At 39.4% G+C, this 27,601-nt stretch overlaps 1 protein-coding gene across 2 annotated transcripts in view; it reads right to left on the bottom strand.

Moving 5' to 3' along the window:
• The window catches only part of TTC1 (tetratricopeptide repeat domain 1), a 56,653-nt gene extending 29,275 nt beyond the window's left edge, over positions 1 to 27,378 (bottom strand). The window contains exons 1-2 of one of the 2 annotated variants that reach the window (XM_049874243.1): positions 27,308 to 27,378; positions 25,838 to 26,203 (exon numbers count right to left, since the gene is read on the bottom strand). In XM_049874243.1, coding sequence (XP_049730200.1) covers positions 25,838 to 26,170 — 333 coding nt within the window. In that variant the 5' untranslated portion in view covers positions 26,171 to 26,203; positions 27,308 to 27,378. The other variant, XM_049874242.1, reaches the window with a different exon arrangement.
• Positions 27,379 to 27,601: the final 223 nt, after the last annotated feature.

The following is a 27,601-nucleotide window of genomic DNA, read 5'->3' as shown; positions in this document are numbered from 1 at the left end:
GTACAGCACAAATTAGTTTCTCATTCAAAAATTTATACACAGGGGCGGAGCCAAGATGGCGGACTAGGCAGATGCTACCTCGGATCCCTCTTACAACAAAGACACGGAAAAACAAGTGAATCGATCACATACATAACAATCTACGAACCCTGAACAACAAACACAGATTTAGAGACGGAGAACGAACTAATACGGGGAAGCAGCGATTGTTTCCAGAGCCTGGAGCCAGCGTACCAGTCAGGTACGGCACAAGCACAGAGAGCGGCTCCACCCCCCGAACTAACCCCGGGAGGGGGACCAGCCGGTTCCACGGGCGGCGTGGGAGATGCAGCCGGTAGGAGAAGTCCCCGGGAGGCAGTGACTGGTCTTGGAGCAGAAAGAGCAGCGTCCGAGCCGGGGAACCGTCCCGCAGGGATTTGGACTGGACGCAGCGGATTTTCTGGAAAAACTAGTTTCCCAGTGATGGCTCGGAGACAACAATCCATATCAAACCACTTAAAGAAGCAGACCATGACAGCTTCTCCAACCCCCCAAACAAAAGAATCAAAATCTTTCCCAAATGAAGATACAATCTTGGAATTATCAGATACAGAATATAAAAAACTAATTTACAGAATGCTTAATGATATCACAAATGAAATTAGGCTAACTGCAGAAAAAGCCAAGGAACACACTGATAAAACTGTTGAAGAACTCAAAAAGATTATTCAAGAACATACTGGAAAAATTAATAAGTTGCAAGAATCCATAGAGAGACAACATGTAGAAATCCAAAAGATTAACAATAAAATAACAGAATTAGACAACGCACTAGGAAGTCAGAGGAGCAGACTCGAGCAATTAGAATGCAGACTGGGACATCTGGAGGACCAGGGAATCAACACCAACATAGCTGAAAAAAAATCAGATAAAAGAATTAAAAAAAATGAAGAAACCCTAAGAATTATGTGGGACTCTATCAAGAAGGATAACCTGCGGGTGACTGGAGTCCCAGAACAGGGAGGGGGGACAGAAAACACAGAGAAAATAGTTGAAGAACTCCTGACAGAAAACTTCCCTGACATCATGAAAGACGAAAGGATATCTATCCAAGATGCTCATCGAACCCCATTTAAGATTGATACAAAAAGAAAAACACCAAGACATATTATCATCAAACTCACCAAAACCAAAGATAAACAGAAAATTTTAAAAGCAGCCAGGGAGAAAAGAAAGGTTTCCTTCAAGGGAGAATCAGTAAGAATATGTTCTGACTACTCAGCAGAAACCATGCAGGCAAGAAGGGAATGGGACGACATATACAGAACACTGAAGGAGAAAAACTGCCAGCCAAGGATCATATATCCAGCAAAACTCTCTCTGAAATATGAAGGCGAAATTAAGATATTTACAGACAAACACAAGTTTAGAGAATTTGCAAAAACCAAACCAAAGCTACAAGAAATACTAAAGGATATTGTTTGGTCAGAGAACCAATAATATCAGATATCAGCACAGCACAAGGTCACAAAACAGAATGTCCTGATATCAACTCAAATAGGGAAATCACAAAAACAAATTAAGATTAATTAAAAAAAAAAAATACACATAACAGGGAATCATGGAGGTCAATAGGTAAAAGATCACAATAATCAAAAAGAGGGACTAAATACAGGAGGCATTGAACTGTTATATGGAGAGTGATACAAGGCGATATAGAACAATACAAGTTAGGTTTTTACTTAGAAAAATAGGGGTAAATAATAAGGTAACCACAAAAAGGTATAACAACTCTATAACTCAAGATAAAAACCAAGAAAAACGTTAACGACTCAACTAACATAAAGTCAAGCACTATGAAAATGAGGATCTCACAATTTACTAAGAAAAACACCTCAGCACAAAAAAGTATGTGGAAAAATGAAATTGTCAACAACACACATAAAAAGGCATCAAAATGACAGCACTAAAAACTTATTTATCTATAATTACCCTGAATGTAAATGGACTAAATGCACCAATAAAGAGACAGAGAGTCACAGACTGGATAAAGAAACACGATCCATCTATATGCTGCCTACAAGAGACACACCTTAGACTTAGAGACACAAACAAACTAAAACTCAAAGGATGGAAAAAAGTATATCAAGCAAACAATAAGCAAAAAAGAAGAGGAGTAACAATATTAATTTCTGACAAAATAGACTTTAGACTTAAATCCACCACAAAGGATGAAGAAGGACACTATATAATGATAAAAGGGACAATTGATCAGGAAGACATAACCATATTAAATATTTATGCACCGAATGACAGGGCTGCAAGATACATAAATCAAATTTTAACAGAATTGAAAAGCGAGATAGATACCTCCACAATTATAGTAAGAGACTTCAACACACCACTTTCGGAGAAGGACAGGACATCCAGTAAGAAGCTCAACAGAGACACGGAAGATCTAATTACAACAATCAACCAACTTGACCTCATTGACGTATACAGAACTCTCCACCCAACTGCTGCAAAATATACTTTTTTTTCTAGCGCACATGGAACATTCTCTAGAATAGACCACATATTAGGTCATAAAACAAACCTTTGCAGAGTCCAAAACATCGAAATATTACAAAGCATCTTCTCAGACCACAAGGCAATAAAACTAGAGATCAATAACAGAAAAACTAGGGAAAAGAAATCAAATACTTGGAAAATGAACAACACCCTTCTGAAAAAAGACTGGGTTATAGAAGACATTAAGGAGGGAATAAGGAAATTCATAGAAAGCAACGAGAATGAAAATACTTCCTATCAAAACCTCTGGGACACAGCAAAAGCAGTGCTCAGAGGCCAATTTATATCAATAAATGCACACATACAAAAAGAAGAAAGAGCCAAAATCAGAGAACTGTCCCTACAACTTGAACAAATAGAAACTGAGCAACAAAAGAATCCATCAGGCACCAGAAGAAAACAAATAATAAAAATTAGAGCTGAACTAAATGAATTAGAGAACAGAAAAACAATTGAAAGAATTAACAAAGCCAAAAGCTGGTTCTTTGAAAAAATTAACAAAATTGATAAACCATTGGCTAGACTGACTAAAGAAATACAGGAAAGGAAACAAATAACCCGAATAAGAAATGAGAAGGACCACATCACAACAGAACCAAATGAAATTAAAAGAATCATTTCAGATTATTATGAAAAATTGTACTCTAACAAATTTGAAAACCTAGAAGAAATGGATGAATTCCTGGAAAAACACTACCTACCTAAACTAACACATTCAGAAGTAGAACAACTAAATAGACCCATAACAAAAAAAGAGATTGAAACGGTAATCAAAAAACTCCCAACAAAAAAAAGCCCTGGCCCGGATGGCTTCACTGCAGAGTTCTACCAAACTTTCAGAGAAGAGTTAACACCACTACTACTAAAGGTATTCCAAAGCATAGAAAATGACAGAATACTACCCAACTCATTCTACGAAGCCACCATCTCCCTGATACCAAAACCAGGTAAAGACATTACAAAAAAAGAAAATTATAGACCTATATCCCTCATGAACATTGATGCAAAAATCCTCAACAAAATTCTAGCCAATAGAATCCAACAACACATCAAAAAAATAATTCACCCTGATCAAGTGGGATTTATACCAGGTATGCAAGGCTGGTTTAATATCAGAAAAACCATTAATGTAATCCATCACATAAATAAAACAAAAGACAAAAACCACATGATCTTATCAATTGATGCAGAAAAGGCATTTGACAAAGTCCAACACCCATTTATGATAAAAACTCTTACCAAAATAGGAATTGAAGGAAAATTCCTCAACATAATAAAGGGCATCTATGCAAAGCCAACAGCCAATATCACTCTAAATGGACAGAACCTGAAAGCATTTCCCTTGAGAACGGGAACCAGACAAGGATGCCCTTTATCACCGCTCTTATTCAACATCGTGTTGGAAATCTTAGCCAGGGCAATTAGGCTAGACAAAGAAATAAAAGGTATCTGGATTGGCAAGGAAGAAGTAAAGTTATCACTATTTGCAGATGACATGATTATATACTCAGAAAACCCTAAGGAATCCTCCAGAAAACTACTGAAACTAATACAAGAGTTTGGCAGAGTCTCAGGTTATAAAATAAACATACAAAAATCACTTGGATTCCTCTACATCAACAAAAAGAACACCGAAGAGGAAATAACCAAATCAATACCATTCACAGTAGCCCCCAAGAAGATAAGATACTTAGGAATAAATCTTAACAAGGATGTAAAAGACCTATACAAAGAAAACTACAAAGCTCTACTACAAGAAATTCAAAAGGACATACTTAAGTGGAAAAACATACCCTGCTCATGGATAGGAAGACTTAACATAGTAAAAATGTCTATTCTACCAAAAGCCATCTATACATTTAACGCACTTCCGATCCAAATTCCAATGTCATATTTTAAGGGGATAGAGAAACAAATCACCAATTTCATATGGAAGGGAAAGAAGCCCCGGATAAGCAAAGCACTACTGAAAAAGAAGAAGAAAGTGGGAGGCCTCACCTTACCTGACTTCAGAACCTATTATACTGCCACAGTAGTCAAAACAGCCTGGTATTGGTACAACAACAGACACATAGACCAATGGAACAGAATTGAGAACCCAGACATAGATCCATCCACGTATGAGCAGCTGATATTTCACAAAGGACCAGTGTCAATTAACTGGGGAAAAGATAGCCTTTTTAACAAATGGTGCTGGCATAACTGGATATCCCTTTGCAAAAAAATGAAACAGGACCCATACCTCACACCATGCACAAAAACTAACTCCAAGTGGGTCAAAGACCTAAACATAAAGACTAAAACGATAAAGATCATGGAAGAAAAAATAGGGACAACCCTAGGAGCCCTAATACAAGGCATAAACAGAATACAAAACATTACCAAAAATGATGAAGAGAAACCCGATAACTGGGAGCTCCTAAAAATCAAACACCTATGCTCATCTAAAGACTTCTCCAAAAGAGTAAATAGACCACCTACAGACTGGGAAAGAATTTTCAGCTATGACATCTCCGACCAGCGCCTGATCTCTAAAATCTACATGATTCTGTCAAAACTCAACCACAAAAAGACAAACAACCCAATCAAGAAGTGGGCAAAGGATATGAACACACATTTCACTAAAGAAGATATTCAGGCAGCCAACAGATACATGAGAAAATGCTCTCGATCATTAGCCATTAGAGAAATGCAAATTAAAACAACGATGAGATTCCATCTCACACCAGCAAGGCTGGCATTAATCCAAAAAACACAAAATAATAAAGGTTGGAGAGGCTGCGGAGAGATTGGAACTCTCATACACTGCTGGTGGGAATGTAAAATGGTACAACCACTTTGGAAATCTATCTGGCGTTATCTTAAACAGTTAGAAATAGAACTACCATACAACCCAGAAATCCCACTCCTAGGAATATACCCTAGAGATACAAGAGCCTTCATACAAACAGATACATGCACACCCATGTTTATTGCAGCTCTGTTTACAATAGCAAAAAGTTGGAAGCAACCAAGGTGTCCATCAACGGATGAATGGGTAAATAAATTGTGGTATATTCACACAATGGAATATTACGCATCGATAAAGAACAGTGACGAATCTCTGAAACATTTCATAACATGGAGGAACCTGGAAGGCATTATGCTGAGCGAAATGAGTCAGAGGCAAAAGGACAAATATTGTATAAGACCACCATTATAAGATCTTGAGAAATAGTAAACCTGAGAACAACACATACTTTTGTGGTTACGAGGTGGGGAGGGAGGGAGGGTGGGAGAGGGTTTTTTATTGATTAATCAGTAGATAAGAACTGCTTTAGGTGAAAGGAAAGACAACACTCAATACATGGAAGGTCAGCTCAATTGGACTGGACCAAAAGCAAAGAAGTTTCCGGGATAAAATGAATGCTTCAAAGGTCAGCGGAGCAAGTGCGGGGGTCTGGGGAACATGGTTTGCGAGGACTTCTAAGTCAATTGGCAAAATAATTCTATTATGAAATCATTCTGCATCCCACTTTGAAATGTGGCGTCTGGAGTCTTAAATGCTAACAAGCGGCCATCTAAGATGCAGCAATTGGTCTCAACCCACCTGGAGCAAAGGAGAATGAAGAACACCAAGGCCACACGACAACTAAGAGCCCAAGAGACAGAAAGGGCCACATGAACCAGAGACCTACATCATCCTGAGACCAGAAGAACTAGTTGGTGCCTGGCCACAATCGATGACTGCCCTGACAGGGAGCACAGCAGAGGACCCCTGAGGGAGCAGGAGATCAGTGGGATACAGACCCCAAATTCTCATAAAAAGACCAAACTTAATGGTCTGACTGAGACTGGAGGAATCCCGGCGGCCATGCTCCCCAGACCTTCAGTTGACACAGGACAGGAACCATCCCCGAAGACAACTCATCAGAAATGAAAGGGACTGGTCAGCGGGTGGGAGAGAGACGCTGATGAAGAGTGAGCTAATTATATCAGGTGGACACTTGAGATTGTGTTGGCAACTCTTGTCTGGAGGGGGGATGGGAGGATAGAGAGAGAGGGAAGCCGGCAAAATTGTCAAGAAAGGAGAGACTGAAAGGGCTGACTCAAGAGGGGGAGAGCAAGTGGGAGTAGGGAGTGAGATGTATGTAAACTTATGTGACAGACTGATTGGATTTGTAAACGTTCACTTGAAGCTTAATAAAAGTAGTAAAAAAAAAAACAAACAAAAAAAAATTTATACACAAACTGTTTTGTGACACTGATTGCAATACCTGCGACATGTCAGCACCCCCCTACTTTCCCTTTATACCACCGGTTCCCTGCATCCATTCATCCAGGTTTCATGTCCCTTCCTGTCTTCGCCTCTTTGCTTTTGGGCAGGTGTTGCCCATTTGGTCTTGTATACTTGACTGAACTAAGAAGCTACTTTCCTCACATGTGTTGTTCTTTGTTTTACAGGTCTAATCTTTGGCTGAAAGATGGACTTCGGGAGAGGCTTCAGTTCTGAGTTAGCAGGGTGTCTGGGAGCCAGAGTCACAAAGGTTCCTCCACTCTCTGCCAGACCAGTAAATCTGGTCTTTTTGTGTGTGTGTGAATTTGAATTTTGTACTACATTTTTCTCCCACTCTGTCTGGAACCCTCTATTGTAATCCCTGTCAGAGTGGTTGGTGGTGGTAGCTGGGCACCATTTAGTTCTTCTGGGCTCAGGCTGGTGGAGGCTATGGTTCATGGGGTCCATTGGTCCTTTGGACTGATATTTTCCTTTCATCTTTGATTTTTTTCATTCTCCTTTGCTCCGAACGTGATGGGACCAGTAGATGTATTTTAGATGGCCGCTTGCAAGCTTTTAAGACCCTAGACACTACTCACCAAAGGATGTAGAATATTTTCTTTATGAACTATGTTATTGCCAGTTGATCTAGAGGTCCCCCAAGACCTTGGTCGCTAGCCCTCAGTCCCAGCAGTTCAGTCCCTCAAGGTGTTTGGATGTGTCTAGGAAGCTTCTACGACTTTGCCTTGGTCAAATTGTGCTGGCTTCCCCTATATCATGTGTACTTTCCATTCACTAAAGCTGTAACACTTGTCTACTATCTAGTTAGTGATTTCCACTCCCCATCTTTCCCTCCCTTGTAACCATCAAAGATTGCTTTTTTCTGTGTATAAACCTGCAGTATGGTTAATTATTCCTGTGTCTGGGCTGTCTAGCCATGGTCTTGTAACTCCCACCCAGGGTAACTGTGGCTTGCCAAAGGGACTGGTCAGTTTTGCTTTAAGAGAGCCAATTCCAGAGCAGAGAGAAGGAGCCCACCACCAAGGAAGCAAAGTCCAGCACGAGATGGCATGGTGGGCTTCTCAGCCATGGAGAGAGAAAGCTGAGTGCCTTTGGGCAGAGACTTAGTGCAAGGGAGAGGCGTGCCTGTGGCACAGCTAGGAAGAGGCTATCCTGAAGGAAGAGCTGTATCTTGAGTGTTCCTGAGCCTGAATTGTAACTGTTAGTTCCCTAACAAACCCCATAATTGTGAATACGGTCTATGAGTTCTGTGTGGCCACTGTAATGAACTATCGAACCCAGTAGAGAGTGCTATGGGAGGGACAGTTGGTGTCAGAATTGGTGAAGATTACGGAAGAGAGGAGGCCTGACCCCTGCCTCACAGAAATTAGCCTTGGGCTGTTGATCTTGACTCTCCTTCCCCCCTGTGAAGTTAGAGGCGGTCTGACAGTGCCCCCATGCTGTTTTTTTTTTTTTTTCCATGCTATTTTCACAAAACCTTTTTTTGAGTTTTTATAATACTGGTCTCATACAATATTTTTCCTTTTTGTGATTGACTTATTTCGCTCACTGTAATACCCTCCAGATTCATCCATGTTGTGAGATGCTTCTCGGATTTATCATTGCTCTTTACTGTGGTGCAGTATTCCATTGTGTGTATGTACCAAAATCTGTTTATCCGTTCATCTATTGATGAGCACTTAGGTTGTTTCCACCTTTCTGCTATTTTGAATAATGCTGCAGTGAACATGGGTGTGCATGTGTCTATCTGTGCGATGGCTCTTATTTCTTTAGGACATATTCCTAGAGTGGGATTGCTGGGTTGTATGGTATTTCTATTTCTAGCTTTTTAAGGAGGTGCCATATGGTTTTCCTTAATGGTTGTACCATTTTACATTCCCACTAACAGTGCGTAAGAGTTCCAATCTCCCCACAACCTCTCCAACATTTGTTATTTTCTGTTTTTTTGATTCATGCCAGTAATGTTGGGGTGGGATGGTATTTCATAGTAGTTTTGATTTGCATTTCTCTACAGGTTCACTATGAGTTGGAATCGACTCGATAGCAAAGGGTTTGGTTTTTGTTTTAATGGGCTAATATCGCAAGCATTTCCTCACATGTCTATTAGCTGCCTGAATGTCTTCTTTGGTGAAGTATCTGTTCATATCCTTTCCCATTTTTTTAACTGGATTATTTATCTTTTTGTTATTGAGATGTTAAGTATTCTATTGATTTTAAAGATTAGACCCTTGTCAGATACGTCAGGAAACCCTGATGGCGTAGTGTTAAGAGTTCAGCTGCTAACCAAAAGGTGGGCAGTTCAAATCTACCAGGCGTTCCTTGGAAACTCTATGGGACAGTTCTACTCTGTCCTATAGGGTCACTATGAGTCAGAATCGACTCATTGGCAATGGGTTCAGATATGCTGTAGCCAAAAAATTTTCCCAGTCTGTAGGTTCTCTTTTTATTCTTTTGGTGAAGTCTTTTGATGAACATACGTGTTTAATTTTCAGGAGCTCCCAGTTATCTAGTTTACTTCTGGTGTTTGTGCATTGTTATGACTTGTATCAAATTTATGCCATGTATTAGGGCCCTAGCATTGTCCCTATTTTTTCTTCCGTGATTTTTTTTAGGTTTTATATTTAGATCATTGATCCATTTTGAGTTTTTGTGTATGCTGTGAAGTATGGGTCCTGCATCTTTTTTTTAATAGATGGACATCAGTTTTGCCAGCACCATTTGCTAAAAAGACTGTCTTTCCTCCATTTAATGGACTTTCATCCTTTCATCAATTGTATTCTCAATGTTTAATACCTAAATCCTAGGTTTTCTTTGCATGTACTTTACTTCCTATGTTTCTAGTTTTTACAAGGAAGGGTAAATGCAGGTTTCATTCAATTTCTACTCTCTCAATGTGAAACTAAAGAACATTCCCACTGGTGTGCATACCCTTGTAAATTCAAATTTCGGCTCTACTACTTACTAGTTGCATGACCTTGGACAAGATCCAGAATCTTTCTAAGCCTTAGTCTCTTCTAAAAAATTAAGCTTTAATAGTACCACTTGTTGTTGCTGTTGGGTGCTGTTGAGTCGACTTAGACCCACAGTGCCCCCACATTACAGAGCAGACCTGTCCCATAAAGCTTTCTATTTTATAGGCTATTGTCCTTATGGAAGCAGACTGCCAGGTCTTTTTGCCACAGAGCCAGTGGGTTGGTTCGAACCATCAACCTTTTGGTTAGCAGGCAAGTGCCACCACGGCTCTTTCTTAGGGTTGTTTTATGGATTAATATGATAATGTATGTAAAGCTTCCAATACAGTGTCCATCAAGTAAGGGCTTGATAAATGTCAGCTATTATTAAAATAAGTAACTTAATACTGTTTTACATACAACTGTGGTTTGTCATGAAGAAGACACGCCATGTCGTGAGAGTGCATTATAGAGGATTATCCTAGTCTGCAGAGTCAGGGCACTATGCTGTTAGCACACTAGTACAGGAATATTTGAGGAAAGCTAGATACACAAATTTCTTTTCTTAGATTCTTCAGAAACTCACACAGATGGTCAACTCAAAGGCAGAGTGAATGTTATCCTGCAAAGCAAAGCTGACACGTGCTGAGTTCCTGTGTGTTTTCAGCCATGAACATCTTATCAACATGGCTGGCACAAGCAGAACTGGCAGAAGTGCCTGCCTGCCTGCCACCTTTTGACAGTGCTTTTTTACAGATAACTCCCCCAAATCTTTCTTTATTCTTGAAACTTCTGACTAAATAAAAACTTCAGAGGGAGAACACATAGTTAGCAAGGTATTTCACACACGGGAGGAACTTGGAACCTAAACAATTTATACTCTTAAAATTGGGGACCAAAATAAAATTACATCTCTGGAGAATATTGTAAATATGCTACTGATGAAACCAGAGTGCTTTCCAAGTGTCTTATTATTCTACTATGGATAAAACAGAGCACTTGACAAATCTCAATAAAAAAATCAAAAGGAAGTTGCACGTTGAATCTCATTTTTTGCAGCTTCTGCTATGTGCCAGACACATAGCAGATGTAATAATTTGTTTTAAGATATAACATATTTGAGGAAGGACTATTCTTAAAGTATACAGAAAAAATAAAATGGGGGAGGGATACAAATATAAAAATGTGGCTGTATTTCCCTAGCACTACCTAGGAGGAAAGGGGCCCTGGTGGTGCAGTGGTTCAGTGCTGCTAAATGAAAAGTTTGGCGGTTTGAACCCACCAGTCACTCCTTGGGAGAAAGATACAGCAGTCTGTTTCTGTGAAGATTTACAGCCTTGGAAGCCCTATGGGGCAGGTCTACTCTGTCCTATAGAGTCCTATATGAGTTGGAATTAACTTGATGGAAATGGGTTTGGGGGTTTGGTTTTTGGTTTACCTGGGAGGAAGGTGCTTGGATTATAATACTGTCTATTGCATTGGCAGGGATTCTGGATGTAAGCAAAAGGGTCTGTCCAAAAAAAAAAAAAAAGGAGAAGTGAGACGTATTGGAAAGACATTGGGGTTCACAGAATCAACATAGGCTTAAAGAACAGCCTTAGAATATAGGTAGACTTCAAGTGAGCTCTGTTAAGTCAAGAAGAAAAAGCTAAATATCTTTTGGTGAAAGAGTCTGGCCAGGACAGGGCTGCAATGGTGGCAAATAAATTCTAAGCAGTCCTTTTTCTTTGCTTCACTCAATCCAGATTCAAAGCCTTGGTTGGACATATGCAATGAGCCAGCCCAGGTCACATGCCTTGGCTGACAGGGAATGGAGTGAGGGATGTGGGGCACTGCCACTCAACAAGATGAAAACATGGTAGAGAACTTCCCCAAATAGCCAAGAAAACTCTGTAACAAATCTAGTTAACAGTTATTTAAAAATCAGAAATGCCGGAAGGGCAGTTCATCAAGTTATTAGCACTTAATGTCCATTCTTCAAGGATGTTCCATTTCCTCTGTTTTAACTCTAATCTCAAGCTACTTTTTCATCTATAATCCGTTCTGTGGCGCGAACTCATCAGGAATGTTCTATGAACATCGATAAATTACACAGACTGTTAGATCAGGCTCTTCTGAATTTCGTGTTTTTTTTTTTTAAGAGTCAAATCATTCTTAGGTAAATTTATAACATCAAGTTCCCAATGGGCAAAGCCTAGACCTGGCAAGAAATTACTGCTAAGACCCAGCCTGAGCAGCCAGTCAGATAAAAACTCAGTGGGTTCATAATTGGGGGCAGGGACTACAAGTTGAACTAGCAAAGAGAAGGGCTCTAAAACATATTTCCAAGGCCAATTATTCTCAGAAACACATTTTATTTTTTTGGCTGATAAATCACAATCCAGTGACCCATTAACCAGTAAACACTGGAAAAGATCTGCTCCTTCCAGCTCCAAAGACTGTATAAATCGAGGATTAATGCAATTATCAATATCATGCTGAACATCTCCTTGGAAACAGCTAAAAATAGCACTTTGAGGAGAGAGCTGCACTCTCTCTCAGCTGTGCCAAGAGACTGACTCGATCCCAGAACAAAGACAGGGGTCTATTCTCCTGCCTGAATATATTCTTTCTCCAAGGGATGGCACACATACTGTGTTTGTTCCTGGAACCCAAGGACAGATTTCATAGACAGCACGCAGGTCCTGCTTCAGCACGCTAAGTGCCGGAAATGTTCATGCATAAATGAGCTGGTAGTGCTGACATTCTGTAGCGGTATCAGGGGCCAATCTTCCCAGGCTCGTTCCATGAAGAGAAGCTTCTAATGTGGTTAGGAGCCCCCTCACACGCCTCCACAGTGCCTTTTAACACATTTCAGAGAGGCCTCACAGGGAAACATCTGTTCTTGAATTACATTTCCATAGGAATGGAAACCAAAGAAATTTTACAGGACTTGTTACTCAGTACTCCAAGAAAGCTGCTTCCTCCCCGTCACTGAAAACTCAGGGGAGAAATACTGACATTATTCTGCATCATAAATCATCAAAGGAACTTGCCAAAGACAACCCCAGACAAGACCCTTGATGAGTGGAGTTTATTTCAACTGCATATTACCGAACTGCAAACTTCTTGGTTTGGTATTCAAAGTTCAGCACAACCTACACAAGTACAGCACTTCACAGCTTAAATATTACTGTCACAACATTAGCTCATTTGCTTTTCAAGACAATTCTGAGACGTTGGTGTGGAAGTATTTAAACACCCATTTTACAGGTGAGAAATCAAGATTCAAAAGTCTGTTGTTCTTTACATCAAACTTCTATTCCAATCTGCTCAATCTTACCTCCCATTATTACCTGACACAAATTGTCTGTGCTAGGCAGTCTGATCTCTTTACTGACCTTCAAAACTCACCATGCCTGTTCTTCATTCCATTCTTGTGCTTACGCATCCCCATCTCAGTACCCTTCCACTAAAGGTTTATAACAAAGTAAGGAACACTGATTCACGAAACACTACTGAACTTCATGAAAGAATTGTGAGAATCTGCGACTCTGTCACCCCCCCGCCCCCCCAATCATTCTACATGGTAGTTGTTCTAACAGAGCTGGGGAGGCTGTGAACAACCAGCACTTTCACTGCTGGAGGAGGCTGGCTTGATTTGGAGCAGTAGGTGGAAAACTCATGTCCGGTGATGCTGTTGATGAAAAAGCACCAATCTTTGGGTGGCAAGCAAACGGGAAGGTCATTCTGAGGATGCAGTCCTGATGAAGGTAAGCAACAAACCCATGGACTACCCGGAAATGTAACAGGATATACGGTAAAGAGACTGCCACAGAGGTGCTTGATAAGCTCTCCAAATATACCTGGCTAACTGGAGATGGTGCATGTGATTGCAGAGATGGGAGGGGACCGAAATTATTCACACATCCTTGTCCTATCAGGGGCCTGTGCACATATACAAAGAAGACATGCCTCTGCTGGGACAGTGAAAGTAAAAGCTGGGGCAGTCTTGAAAACTACCACATTCATCAGCAGAGGATGGAAGCCTTATTGCTTTGCGGTGTTTGAACTTGACCTCTGACCAATTAATTACTGGCTTCCCACTAATCTAAGCAGAAACAGGAACAACCCCAAGAAAGCCAGGTTTAAAATTAAAAACAAGGGAAAAAATAACCAAAAAAAAACCAAAAAACAAAAAAACTGAGCAGAGTTACCAGTGGCCACACACTGCAGGGGAAATGGATTTCATAGCTGTCGTCTAAGTAAATTGCCAAGCAACAATTATGCAAACAAAGCAGCAACAACAAAAATAATCAGGGGGGAAAGTCAAAACCCAGAGTTACTACAATATAATACTTAAATGTCCAGTTTCAACAAAATTACAGAACACCACTTCCTGCCAAAAGCGAGGGCATTTCAAAGAGGATGATACTGTCCCAGATCATGTTATAGAGTCCCAGGGTAATATGGAAGCATTTTGAGATCTATGTTAAAAATAAACCTCTTTCTCACTGAGTCAGGGCCTTGGACCATAGGTCTTAGGTTGTTCTACTGTAAACCCAAAACCATTTTTCACTGATCTAGCACAACAGATTCCCTTTCTACATCTTTGTGCGTGAACCAATTCAACTTGCAAGTGCCCTCACAAATCCAGTGATGCTCAGAATCTTTTAGAGAACTTAAGGTTTCATTCTCATTCTCCAGGGAATAATTTTTTGTATCATAGTTAAAAGAGAGCTTCACATGTATCTTCTTCAAGACAAAGAAAGAACTTTGATGTGTTACATTGAAAACAGACATCTTAACAAGCACTTCTCTATTACTTAATCTAGTCAATTCTCCAGTTATTTTAAAATTCCTACACCATTCAGATTTCTGAATGATGATCCAATCTAAGTTTAAATGAGGTTGTTTTGGTAAGCAATGTCACTATAAAGTGATATTGTTTATAATTAGGTTTTAAATGATACTCTGACGAACAGGTAGATGGTGAGTGTGTTAGTCACTGAGTGCTGCTATAACAGAAATACCACAAGTGGATGGCTTTAACAAAGAGAAATTTATTTTCTCACGGTAAAGTAGGCTAAAAGTCCAAATTCAAGGCATCAGCTCCAGGAGAAGGTTTTCTCTTTCTGTTGGCCTTCTCATCATTGTTCCCCTGGACTAGGAGCTTCTTCGCGCAGGCACCCCAGGTCTAAAGGATGCGCTCTGCTCCCAGCACTACTTTCTTGGTGGTATGAGGTCCCTAACTCTCTACTTGCTTCTCTTTTATCTCTTGAGAGAGAAAAGGTGGTGCAGGCCATACCCTAGGGAAACTCCCTTTACCTTGGAGCAGGGAGGTGACCTGTATTATAATCCCACCCTAATCCTTTTAACATAAAATTACAATCACAAAATGGAGGACAACCACACAATACTGGAAATCATGGCCTAACCAAGCTGACACATATTTTGGGGGATACAACTCAATCCACGACATTAAGCATTTGGAAAAGGATATAAATGCTGTATTCGTTGCTATTAAAATTTAGCTAGATTATTGAGGCAAAAATGAACTTTTTAAAGGGGTGCTGGGACAACTTGGTAGTTATTTAGAAAAAGATTCTTTTTAAAGGGGTGCTGGGACAACTTGGTAGTTATTTAGAAAAAGATAAAATTAGAGCAACACCTCACATCATACACGAGAATAAACTCCAAGTGGGCTGGGAATCTAAATGTAAAAAATGAAACCACACAAGTGCTGGAGGAAAACTAGCTGAATTCCTCTTTAACCTCACTGTAGGGAAAGGGTACCTAACTATGACTCAAACTTCAATGATAATACAAGAAAAGATTAATCAAAAGAGAAAAAAAATTATATGGCCAAAAAAAAAAAAAAAAAGCCAAACCAAACTAAATGAAAATACCCCACTATAAACCAAGTCAAAAGACATCTGACAAATGGAGAAGATATTTGCAACATACACCACAAAGGACTAAATCCTTAACAAAAAACAAAACAAGTCTTAAAATCGAGGGCAAAGGGCCAAAAACCTCAGAGAAAAATGGAGAAAAGAAAAGAAAAATTTACCAAAAAAATGACATAAAAGAGGCCCTCAAATATGTGAAAAAATATTCAAACTTACTTACAGAGAAATGCAAACTAAAACAACACTGAAACACCATTTCTCTATGATACTGACAAAAAATTAAAAAGTATAACAGCACATTCTATTGGTGAGACTCTGGGGAAACAGGCTCTTACACATTACTAGTAGTGGTGATGCAAACCGGCACACGCCTTCTGAAAGGAAGCGTTTGGCTGCTAACCAAAAGGTCGGCAGTTCGAGTCCACAAGTTGCTCTTTGGAAACCCTACGGGGCAGTCCTACTCTGTCGTATAGGGTCGCTAGGAGTCAGAGTCAACTAGATGGCAATGGGTTTTTTTAAAATAGAACTACATATGCACTTACCTTTTGACCCAGCAATCCCATTTCTAGGAATCTTCCCTCAAAATACATCTCCAAAAATATGAAAATATATGTGCACAAAGTTATCTGCTGGAGCAATGTCTGTAACTGCAAAACACTGGACATAACCTAAATGATTGTCCATAGGAGTGGCTGAATAAATGAGGGCACCTCCACACAATGGAGACCTATGCTGCTGGAAAAAAGAATGAGGAAGCTCTGTATATACTGATACAGAATGACTTCCAGGATATACTGTTAACTCAACCGGGCAAAGTACAAAAAAGTATCTGTATCTTCATATAAGAAAGAAGGGAATATAAAACAATATACACGTATCTGCTCTTTGTGCAAAAGAAATGCAGGAAGGATAAGCCAGAAACTGCAGAGATTGGCTACCTACAGGAGGTGGGTGGGTAAGGAGTGGAAGAATGGGAATGCGGCAGCAGGGCTGAAGGAGTGACATTTCTTTGTGTGTAGTTCTGGCTAGTACACAGTTGTGTTTCATATGTAACCCTGAAGATGGCAAAAAGTGGTTGCGGAGAAGTGGTGGCGGGAGAGTCCATGCAGTGGGCTTCCTAGCACACGGGGTGAGAAAGTTGAGTGCCTCTGGGCAGAGGCAGAAGACCAGGGAGAGGCGTGCCTGCAACCACAGTTGAAAAGAGGTGTCCTGATGGAAGAACTGTATCCTGAGTGTTCCTGAGCCTGAACTGTAACCTGTTACTTCCCTAATAAACCCCATCATCATGAGTATTGTCTTTAAGTTCTGTGCAGTCATTGCAGTGAATTACAGAACCCAACAAAGAAGTAGAGAGTGCTGCAGGGACGACAGTTGGTGTCAGAATTGGTAAAGACGGCGGAGAGAGGAGGCATGTCTGATCTCCACCTCGTAAGAATCAGCCTTAGGCTGCTGATCTTGATTCTCCTTTCCCCTTCAGAAGTTAGAGGAGGCTAGACACTGCCCCCCATGCTGCTTTTACAAATATGCCCCCAAACAAAATAAACCATGATACAAAAAAAAAAAAAAAATTTTTTTTTTTTTTTTTTTTACTATAAGGGGAACTCAAAATGGAATACAAAATATAACAATGAACCTAATCGTATTGCAAATGAATAACGCAGCCACACTGAAGGGGGTGGGAAGAAAAAAGCTAACCTAAGTAACTCTCGAAGTATCTCCCCCAAGATTTTTAATTATAATGTGACTTTATTTTAATTATAGTGGAGAAAGAGGGCAAATACCACCATAATCAAGCTATCAAGGTTAACATCACCAGTAGTAAGATATAACAAGGTCACACACCCTAACAGGATGCACACATCACTTCTGTGGAATTCTTACCCAAAATGCCTAACTTCAACCAAATCACACAAAAAATAAATTAAAAAATCAAATAAACCCAAGTGAAAGCCATTCTACGAAATAACTAGTCGTCAGTACTCTTAAATGAAAAGTTAAAATGGATCATTCCACTTGAGAAATCATCTTTCATCCTTTAAGGAGATCTCCAGTGAAGACTTTAAACTCCTTCCTCAGCAATGATGTGGCCGTTCAACATATTCACTGAGCACCTCCAACGTGTCATTGCTGTGCTAACTGCTGGGGAATATACCAGCACACAGGACAGAGAGGGCTCCTGTCTACCCCATCCCACAACACTTATGTGCTAATGAAAACAACCTACAATGAAAATACAAGCACCGTTACCTGTCTCCTACTCAGGCTGAGTTTCTTGAGGAGGGAAACCATATTCCTTAAGAAAACTAATCTTGTCTCTATTTCTTATGGGTACAAATAAATGTTTGCTGAACAAAATACCTGACCAACTTCCAGAATTAGCTTGAATGTGTGGTTTATGTGGGTTAATTTTCATTTGTCTGAGATTAAATAACATTGAAAAGGAGGATGGGGTAGTAACTATAAAAAGTGTCCTTTTTGAAGAATAAATCTGAGAAACAACGAAATGGACACGAAAATACAGAGTGGAGGGAGGGAGAAGGCTGTCTCATTAGGGGGAGAGCAACTGGGAGTATGTAGCAAGGCGTACATTAATTTTTGTGTGACTGTCTCGATTTGTAAACTTTCACTTAAAGCACAATAAAAATTAAAAAAAATCTGAGAAACAAGGATTTAAAAATGATGTAATAATATTGCTAAGTGAAGACTCTTCCTGTAATAATGACTTGGCTATAATCTTGTCAATTCTTATTTTTCTAACACAGTGATCCTATTTGCTAAGATCACCAACATTGGATTAGAAATCTGGTTCTGTGACTGTACAAATCGTATCATTCAATGAGCTAAAACACATAAAAATACATATCATAGTATCCACCCAGAAGTAGAGACTTAATAAATATTAGATAAATGTGAAGTTTCCACGGCAGTACCTTATAAAAATAGCTAAATCATACAGAGTATTTATTATGTGCCAGGCATTGTGCTAAAAGTTTTGTGTGGATTAACTCACTTGTTTGAAATATTATAGAAAAACTCTGAATTTTATTTACTTATTTTTTAATGGAAAGAAAACAAAGAAGCTAGAGAATTTCAGCCAATGCAATTTTCAGTTCTGGTATAACCTGGGAAAAATGTTCCTCTGTTCCCTTATTAATGATAAAACAGCCACTCTCCAGCAGAGACCCTCTGCAATCATTGGCTGGCCAGCAACAGTCACTGAATACAGCACAAACACACTTGACTTGGGAGTTTACAAATGCATACCCCTTCTACCACTATTAAATAATAAAAAATTGCATTAAATACATTTAAAAAATATTTTCTTAAATAATCCTGTGGTGTGCATGTTTTTTTAACAGGCAAGTAACACAAAAAACCAAGAGGTTCACATCAGCAAGTTATTTTCTATATTGTGAATCTATCAACAGCTATCTGCTTCCCCCTGCAGCTTTGTGAAGCAACTGCTACAAAATAAAGCTAGGCATAAGCTTTAGTTAAACGCTGCACCCAGAGATCAATCACATCTGGGTAAAAGGGAGGGTAAAAAAAACCTGACATCCTCGCTGGAGTACTGGAAAATGAAGGCACTCGCCACAAAACTTTCTACTTTGGTCTTATCTAGTAGGGACCAAGAAACCACACTTGGATTGCAAATACTAAAAGGGCTACCAGTCTACAAATTATTTCTAAAAGGAATTCTTTATCATAATAAAGGAAACAAAAGCTTTCAGTTTTGTCTTCTTTGAAAACAGACATCATTTGCTTTACACACAGGGACACATTTGTCCTTGTCCACAAGTCACTTTTAGAGATGTTCTCTAGGGAATCCCAAGGGAAGATATCTGGATCTAAGCTATAGTTAGAGCCTGACTCTAATTAAGTCTTATTCTTTTGAGGAAAGAGGACAGATTTGTGAGGAATTAACCTTGAAATTAGTTCTTTGTTTCTTAACTCAGAAAATTCTATTTTCCAAAATCCAGTTTAACAAAAACAGATTTCCTACGTAGGTACTGCTTAATTCTGTCTTTCTTTTAGGATAGTAAAAGAAAACATCCTATTAGTAAACCATTCTTCTTTGAAGTTGGATGCAGTCAGTAAATTGGTTAGGTCAATACTTTCCTTTTTGGAAGCTTAGCCATCTGTGTCTATATGGCTCTATGTCTCCCACAGTGTGGCCATATCAAAATTACCTGGGGATGCTTGCTAACAGAGCAGGTTCCTGGTTACCATTTCACAGTTCTGTGGAATCAAAGACACTTCTCAGGGGTCTGCATAGTTAATTAATAAGTCTGCGATTCTGGGGCAATGAAGTCTGAGGACCACTGAATGACATGACCAAAGTGATCGTCCTTAATAAACACAGGAAATAATGAATGCCATTTTAACTGTTCCACCAGGAAAGCATCTAAACGTATACCACTAGCTCCCCAATGTTTTGGAGTGAACATTTCTTATGTCCCTGGCTTAAACTCAGGGTCAGAAATCTAAGGTTCCTTCCAGTTCTTAAGTCCTAGGATTTGCTTTAATCTTACGCTATTTGCCAATAGCATTCATTCAATGCAAAGCTGGTAACCCTAAGAAATCAACCGAATTGGCCACCTTAGTTCAAAAGAACAGCCGTTAGAAATTAAAGGGAAAAAAAAAATGGAAACGGTCTTCTCATGAACTTAACAGGAATATTCAGGCCACTGTGGATGAAGTTAGCTATCTGGAAATAATCAAGAGGGCACCTTGCAAATATGCCCACCGTTAGAATATTGAGAAGATTATAAAATGATACAATGAGGAGACAGAAACATGGAAATCAAAAGGAATAAGTAATGTGGAGTTTAGAAAAAAATGACAGGGACAGGAAACAGACAGAAAAATAACTTTGGTTCTCAGCGAGAGGGTACTAAGATAATTATTCCTGGTTAAAGAGATAACAGCCTTAAAGAAAACCCTTCGTGTTCCCAGAGCCTAATGAAAATGGATGTGCTCTGAATCCAGGTTCACTAAGCAACAGACTTTTGGATCTATTCACTTAAATGGATCAGTTGCTCTATCTAGCAGTAAACGAATACTATGTACAATTGGTGACAAGGAGCAAATCCATTAAAATGACTAAATCTGCATTCTGACTCACTAATAAAAATTTTTTCGTTTAAAGACAAAAATTAAATCACCAAAGCTTTGATGAAATCAAAGTCCCTCAATCTTCTCCATATTAATAAAGGACGCCACCATCCACTCAGCAGTTAAAGCCAAGCAATCATCCTAACTTCTCACTCCCAACCCTCCCAGTAATAAACCCACCAGTAGGTCTTGTCGACTTTACCTCCAAAATCTATGCTGATATCATTCACTTCTCTTCAGATCCACAGTTCAAACTACCATCATCTTTGCCTGGCTACTGCATTAGGCGCTAATTGGTCTCAGTGTTCCACTGGTGACTCTCCTCTCCCTCACAGCCTCTTTTACCTGCACAGCTAGAATTAAAAAAAAAAAAAAACCAAACCAAACCACTGCCATCAAGTTGATTCCGACTCATAGCAACCGTTTAGGACAGAGCAGAACTGCCCCATAGGGTTTCAAGGAGCACCTGGGGTGATTCGAACTTCGACCTTTTGGTTAGCAGCCATAGCGCTTAACTACTACACCACCACGGTTTCTGTACAACTGGAATAGTCTCACTAAAATGTGAATAGCTTCAGTCTCTTTCCTGGCTTGAAATTATCCATGTTTCCTATTGCAGTTCATATTCTTTACCATCGCTTACAAAGCGTTCCATAATCAGATCCTTGCTCACTTCATCTCAACCACTCTCTCTTCCTTGCTCACTGTGCTCCAGCCATTGGTCCTGCCATTCCCTTTCACACACCAAGCTTGCTGCCGTTGTTAAAGCCTTTATACTAGCTGTTCCCTTTGTCAGGAACTTTTCTCCTCAGATCTTACATGTCTGGTTCCTTCTCAGCCCCCACCCTCCACACCACTCCTCCCCGCCTCTGCTGAAATGCCACCTCCCCAGAGATGATTTTCTTGACCAGCCAATCTAAAATAATCCTCCCCATCCTCTGAACCCCCATCCTGCATCACATCATTTTATTTTTCATAACTCCCAAATAGAATATACCTACGAGAGAACAGAAACCCTGTCTTATTCACCACTGTACCCTCAGGGCCTCAAACAATGCCTGGCATGTGAAAGAAATACAAATATTTTCTGAATAAATGAATGAGATAAAACCTCTATAATTTGTAAGGCCAATTACTGGGCCTTATAGGAGAGATGTCCACACTATTCATTCAATGGCTAATGAAGGAAGACTATGTGCACGGTCCTGTGACAGAGGTCCCCAAGCTTCAGTGTGCCGAACAATTATCCAGTGAATTTGTTATACTGGGCCTGCATGAGACCTAGGAAACTGCACTGTGCCAAGCAGCCCAAAGGAACTATACCACCACGCTGCAGTATATTCTGCAGAATACCATAAGCATCTTTGTATCATACTATTGTAGAAGCAATAAATCTCTTCTGCGGCCAGATCTGTCCTTCACCAAAGCCTAGCCTTTGAGAACCACTTATTTGCCTCACGTATCTCAGACATTAGCTAAAATCCCATTGCTGTGGGTAGTCATGTCTACATTTAAGTTTTCATAAATAGTTAAGATTTGCTGCTAAAATAAACATACACGTACACAGAGTTTTCCTTAAGAGATTTTGCCTTTTCTTACCAAACCTTAACTGCCTTCCCCCTCCTTTACTCTTGATCTGTGAGTTCCTCTGAGAACTGGACCTTCACTTGAGCCTGAGTTATCTTCTCAGCCAAAGGACACGTTAAGTCAGCGTGAAAAACAGACTTTGACTACTGATACTTGATTCTGCCCAAAGAGAAACGTTTAATAATACATAGCTCCTATGACAGCACTTCCTTCCTAAATACTCAAAGATCAGTTTTATGTGCTGTTTTGGTAGAATGTCCACCTTAGTTGTAAAGAATCAAATTTTACTTATTTATATTCTCAGAACGGAGTAACTTTTTGTTGTTATTGCTGTTGTTGATTATGAATTTAATACATACTTACAGTAAAAAGTACATTATAGAATTGTATTAAATATAAAAATTTCTCAGTAATCATACCCCTCAAAGATAATCACTGTTTATAATTTGGTGTATATCCTATCAAACTTTTATGTACAAACATTGTTTTTATATAGGTTTTTAACTTAAAAAGAATTTTTAACTTACGGGCATTCTTCTAGGTCAATACCTAAGATCTATCTCTTTCTTTTCAATGAATGAATTGTACACTACTGCATTGTTGTTGTTGTTGTTAGGTGATAAGTACATCAAAATTTTTAGAGTAGTTTCCTTCTGATCAACAGTAATATTTTTTCTAGTTTTCCAAAATTACAAATGGTGTTGCAACACATATCTTTGCATATACACTTCCATGTGTCTCTTATAATTTCCTTAAAATAAATGGCTACAAGAAAATTGGGGGTTTAAAGCATCACTGTCCAATATGGTACCCACTAGCCTCATGTGGCTACTTAAATTTAAGTAAATTAAAATAAAATAAAATTCGGTCAGTTCCTCAGCAGTACTAGTCACAATTCAAGTGCTCAACAGCCAGATGTGGCTAGGGGCCACAGTACTAGACAGTGTAGACATAGAACGTTCTCATCACTGAGAAAGGTTCTACTGACAGACCTGTTCTAAAGAAATTTTCACATAAAGATGTGATCCTTGTATCCCACAGAAATGTTGTAACTATTTAAACTAAGACTATTAGTACGTAAATTCCTATGTCCTCCTGTTGATCTGATAAGACATAATTTTTATTCTGAGGCATAATACTTTAATTTGCATTAAAAAAATTAAGAGACTGAATGTTTTGTTACATTCTTTTGGACATGTGTGTTTCTTTTCTTGATTGAACTATCAGGACTTTATTTTAAAAGAATCAGGTTTAAAGCTATCCTGTTTATGAACTATAAGCCAATATAGAAACCAAACCATTTATGTAGTGAAGAGGTATTTCTCCATCTTTGTGGCTGGCTTCTTGATAATAATTTCACAAAGATATTTACTAAACAGTATAAGAAGAAGCTAGTAGAGTGATACCAAAATTAAAGGCAGCCTATACTCTCTTAAGGTGGTGAAGTTAACGGCTTACATTTACACAAAATTAGAGGGCAATCATCACAATATGTTATTGCTAGGAGATATTCTTATAAGATTTCAAATTGAATTATAAAATCATTGAGATGGACACAGAAAGTATAGAACAGTAGAGAATGTTTATATTTTAAAAGTGAGTACTACTGTGTGATTATATCTAGCTGAAATTCTGGAACAGGAAAAACCTATCTATGGCATAAACAATCACAACAGTGGTTTCCTGCATTGGTGGGGGAGGGGGAAGGAGTGAGTGGTAAAGGGTACCAGGGGAGTTTCTGGCATGATGGAAATGTTCCTTATCATTATGGTGTGTGGGCTACTCAGGTATAAGTATTTGTCAAAAGTCATTGTGCTGGACACATTAGAATTCACACTGTTTCACTATATGTAACCTATGTCTTAATTTTAAAAAGGAGAAAAAAGTGAATAAGGTATTGTGTTATTTAGGTTACACTAAATTTACAGACAAAAATAATAATTATCTTAAAATATGTATAGAACTTACAATGTGATTTCCTGCCCTTGGAGACAAAGTTTTACTAAATTGGGGGTGGGTAATACGGGATATTTTGAGCAAAACCACTCAACTGTCAAACCCAGATGTCACTAGAAAATTCATTGATATCAGGGCAAAATACATGATGGCATCAGAAAAGCACTGCTGACTTTTTAACACAGACATTTAATCAATGTTTGTAAAAAGTCTACACCATTATGATAACTGAACCAAAGAAATCACTTTCTGGAAAATCACTTCTCTGTTATTGAATAGTACTTAATTTAATTTTCTGAGCTATTTCTGTTGAGGTAGTTTATGAACTTGGCTCATTTTTGCCCTTTCTCTTCCATCTCTTGTGGCACACTCTAGCATAAAACTAGCACATCCAGGCTAAAACCAGTATATCTCGTAATGGAAATTGTCTGAGGAGTGATAAAGAAAAGACGTTCCTCCCACGTTACCTCCTCACCCTGGCTGTTACACTGGACATTTGTTATCTCAGTCCATTACCAATCTATCTAACCTGTTCAGTGACTGAGCTCTTCAGAGGCTTAAGCTACAAACTTCATTAAGTCATTCTACAGACAGGTTCAGATATTAGTGTGAACAACCTTGCTTATGAGATCAGAAGGAAGGACATGTAGAGGACACCAACATGGTCTTGTCTCCAAAACTGGAGGCCTGCCCAGTTAAAGATGTGGCTCAGAGGCAAAAAAAGTAGGAGCATATACCTTCTATTACTGTGTCTGCTTTGTAAGAAGACAGTTGTTTTTGTTATTAAATTTTGCATTATACTTTGGCTTTGGAATCAAAAAAGATTTGGGTTTGAGAATCAGTTCTGCCATTTGTTAGATGTGTAATTTGGGGCAAGTTACTTTACCACTCTTCACTCTGTTCCTTTATAGAGAATGATAGCAATATCTGTCTCATGGGAATGTTGTGAGGTTTAAAGGAAGACACACAAAGTTTTAAGTTCAGTGGCTGGCACACTGTCGGTAATCAACAAATGACAGTTACTATCACATACAATTCTGTTCCTAGAGAATGTTATATGCTATAATTGATACAAGGCTCAGTCACTTCCTTCTGTAACCAAATCACAAGTCATTTTTTGCTAATAAGGGATTATCAGATATAGGCAGCACACGCAATCCTAAAGTCTTACAGAAAATGTTCATTACAGGCATTTCAGCAGCCAAACATTGATAACAGCATAAAGAAAAGCTAAATGATATATATTTAAATTTTTTAAGCAAAAGGACTGTAATGTTTCAGACTCCTGAAGCACAAGGTGCACATAAGAACTCCAAGGTCACAGACACATTCAATGTTTCTCTGCCATGCTACTGGTTTATCTCAGATCCATCACTATTAAAGCAGTAAGCACAAAAAGGGGCAAGATATTCTTCACCATAGATTAAGGGCTCTACGATACATTAACCACATTCACTCACTTTAAAAAGCAGCTTAAGTAACAGACCACGAACAATAAATAAAATATTTACCTGTTTCTCTTCATCTGACATATCTTTTTCCAGTTCTATTAGGTATTCTTCATCTAGTTCAGAGGAATTCACATCATCAGCAGGTTTGTCCTCAACCTTATCTACTCCTGGCTCTTCCTTCTCAAATGAGTCGCTGCAATCATGAAAGCACTCTTCTTCTCCCTGGTCATCCTGGGGATGGGCCTGAACATCCTTGAGCAGTTTGCTGTGCAAATGCTCATCTCTGGCATTAGGAACTGGAAGGCTGACACTCTCTGATTCCTGGGGATCTGTAACCTTCAAGCCATTGACCAGATCTTCTGGAACCCTATAGTTTTCTGATTTCTCCCCCATGCTGGATTCAGTGGGGGAGGTGAAGCTGAAGCTCTGAAAAGAGGAGAAAATATGTTATCTGCTGGTGCTTACACAAAAAAAAATTTTTTTCCCCCTGCAGATCACATCTAAACAAACCTCCTTTTGGGATTACCATCTGTACAAAAGCCTCAAACACAAGTTTCCCTTCATTGGAATTCATTACTTGAAAAAAAAAAAAAAAAGAAAAAACGCTTATCATAAGCCCATAAATAATGTTTTAACTGATGCTCATTTCCTGGACAAATTCGGCAACTGAGCTTACAAGCAACAGAAGAGACTGATGTCAACATGACTCTTCCACCTTTCACTGCTCAAGTTTTGTCGGGGTAGGAAAAACAGGCACAAGTTAAAACACTGGCAAGACAAATTAAACAGCATTAGCCCTTATTCAGTATGAATAACTTGGTCGTGAATAAAAAGCTAAGAACTGTCTTTCCAGCACCACTACGCTAAGTTCAAGAGTAAGTTTCCGGTGGAGATCAAAATAGAGTCCTTGCCAAAATCATCAACTTAATCTAAATGCGTGCGATAGAGCTCACGTAGGTTACAGTGGAAGAAAAGCTCTGGCATAGGTGGTCTTAACAAGGGCCTCCGTGGAGATCAGAATCATGCTCTACGAGTGATCCTCAACTCTGGCTGCACAACAGAACATTTGGGACGGTTTAGGAAATACACAGCCCAGGCTCTATTCGCCACGGATTCTGAATTAATTGATGTAGTGTCGGGCCAGGGCATCTGTATTTTTTTTATTATTATTATTTTAAAAAGCTTCCCAAGGGATTCTAGTGTGCAACCAACTGACAATCACTGCTGAGTCAGACTACCAGCAGTCCCACCCTCACCGCCCGGTCGCAACAAAATCGCTCCAACGATCCTGTGTTGCGACAAGAGCCGAAATTAGCCCTAGGTCATCCCAAGAAAAATTACAGCACCAAGATCACCGTGCAGACTTCGCCTCCACAGCGATACCTTGTTCCTCCCTGCTCCCAACTCTACTGGAAAGACGAAAGAGCTCGGGTCCCTACGGTTAGGGAGTTGCCACCCCGCGCTTCCCCTCAGACTGTCTCCTAGCCGCGTCTCTCATGGTCAAGCTTCCAGACCCAAGCAGCTACTCACAGGTTCTCACGTCTTCACCTTCCCAGACTCTGAAACCCCCTACTTCCGCCCAGTCAAGTGCATTTCCGTCGGCGCGGACCAATTGCGTACTGTTGGCAAAGCATTCTGGGAAGTGTAGTGGAAGCCCCAGGGGGAACAGCGTCCCCGGCGCAGTGTGACGTCATTGTACGGACTGAATTATGAGTAGCGGTTGCCATCTTGGGTTACGGTAGGACTCAGTGTTTCTATTAGCCTAAGAAGAATTAAAAAAAAAAAGGGAAATGAGGAAAGTTGTTCTATGGTGTTCTTTTTACT

This window comes from Elephas maximus, chromosome 2 (assembly GCF_024166365.1).
Source record: "Elephas maximus indicus isolate mEleMax1 chromosome 2, mEleMax1 primary haplotype, whole genome shotgun sequence".
NCBI classification, from domain to species: Eukaryota; Metazoa; Chordata; class Mammalia; order Proboscidea; family Elephantidae; genus Elephas; species Elephas maximus.
This window is presented reverse-complemented; position numbering and strand designations above follow the sequence as displayed.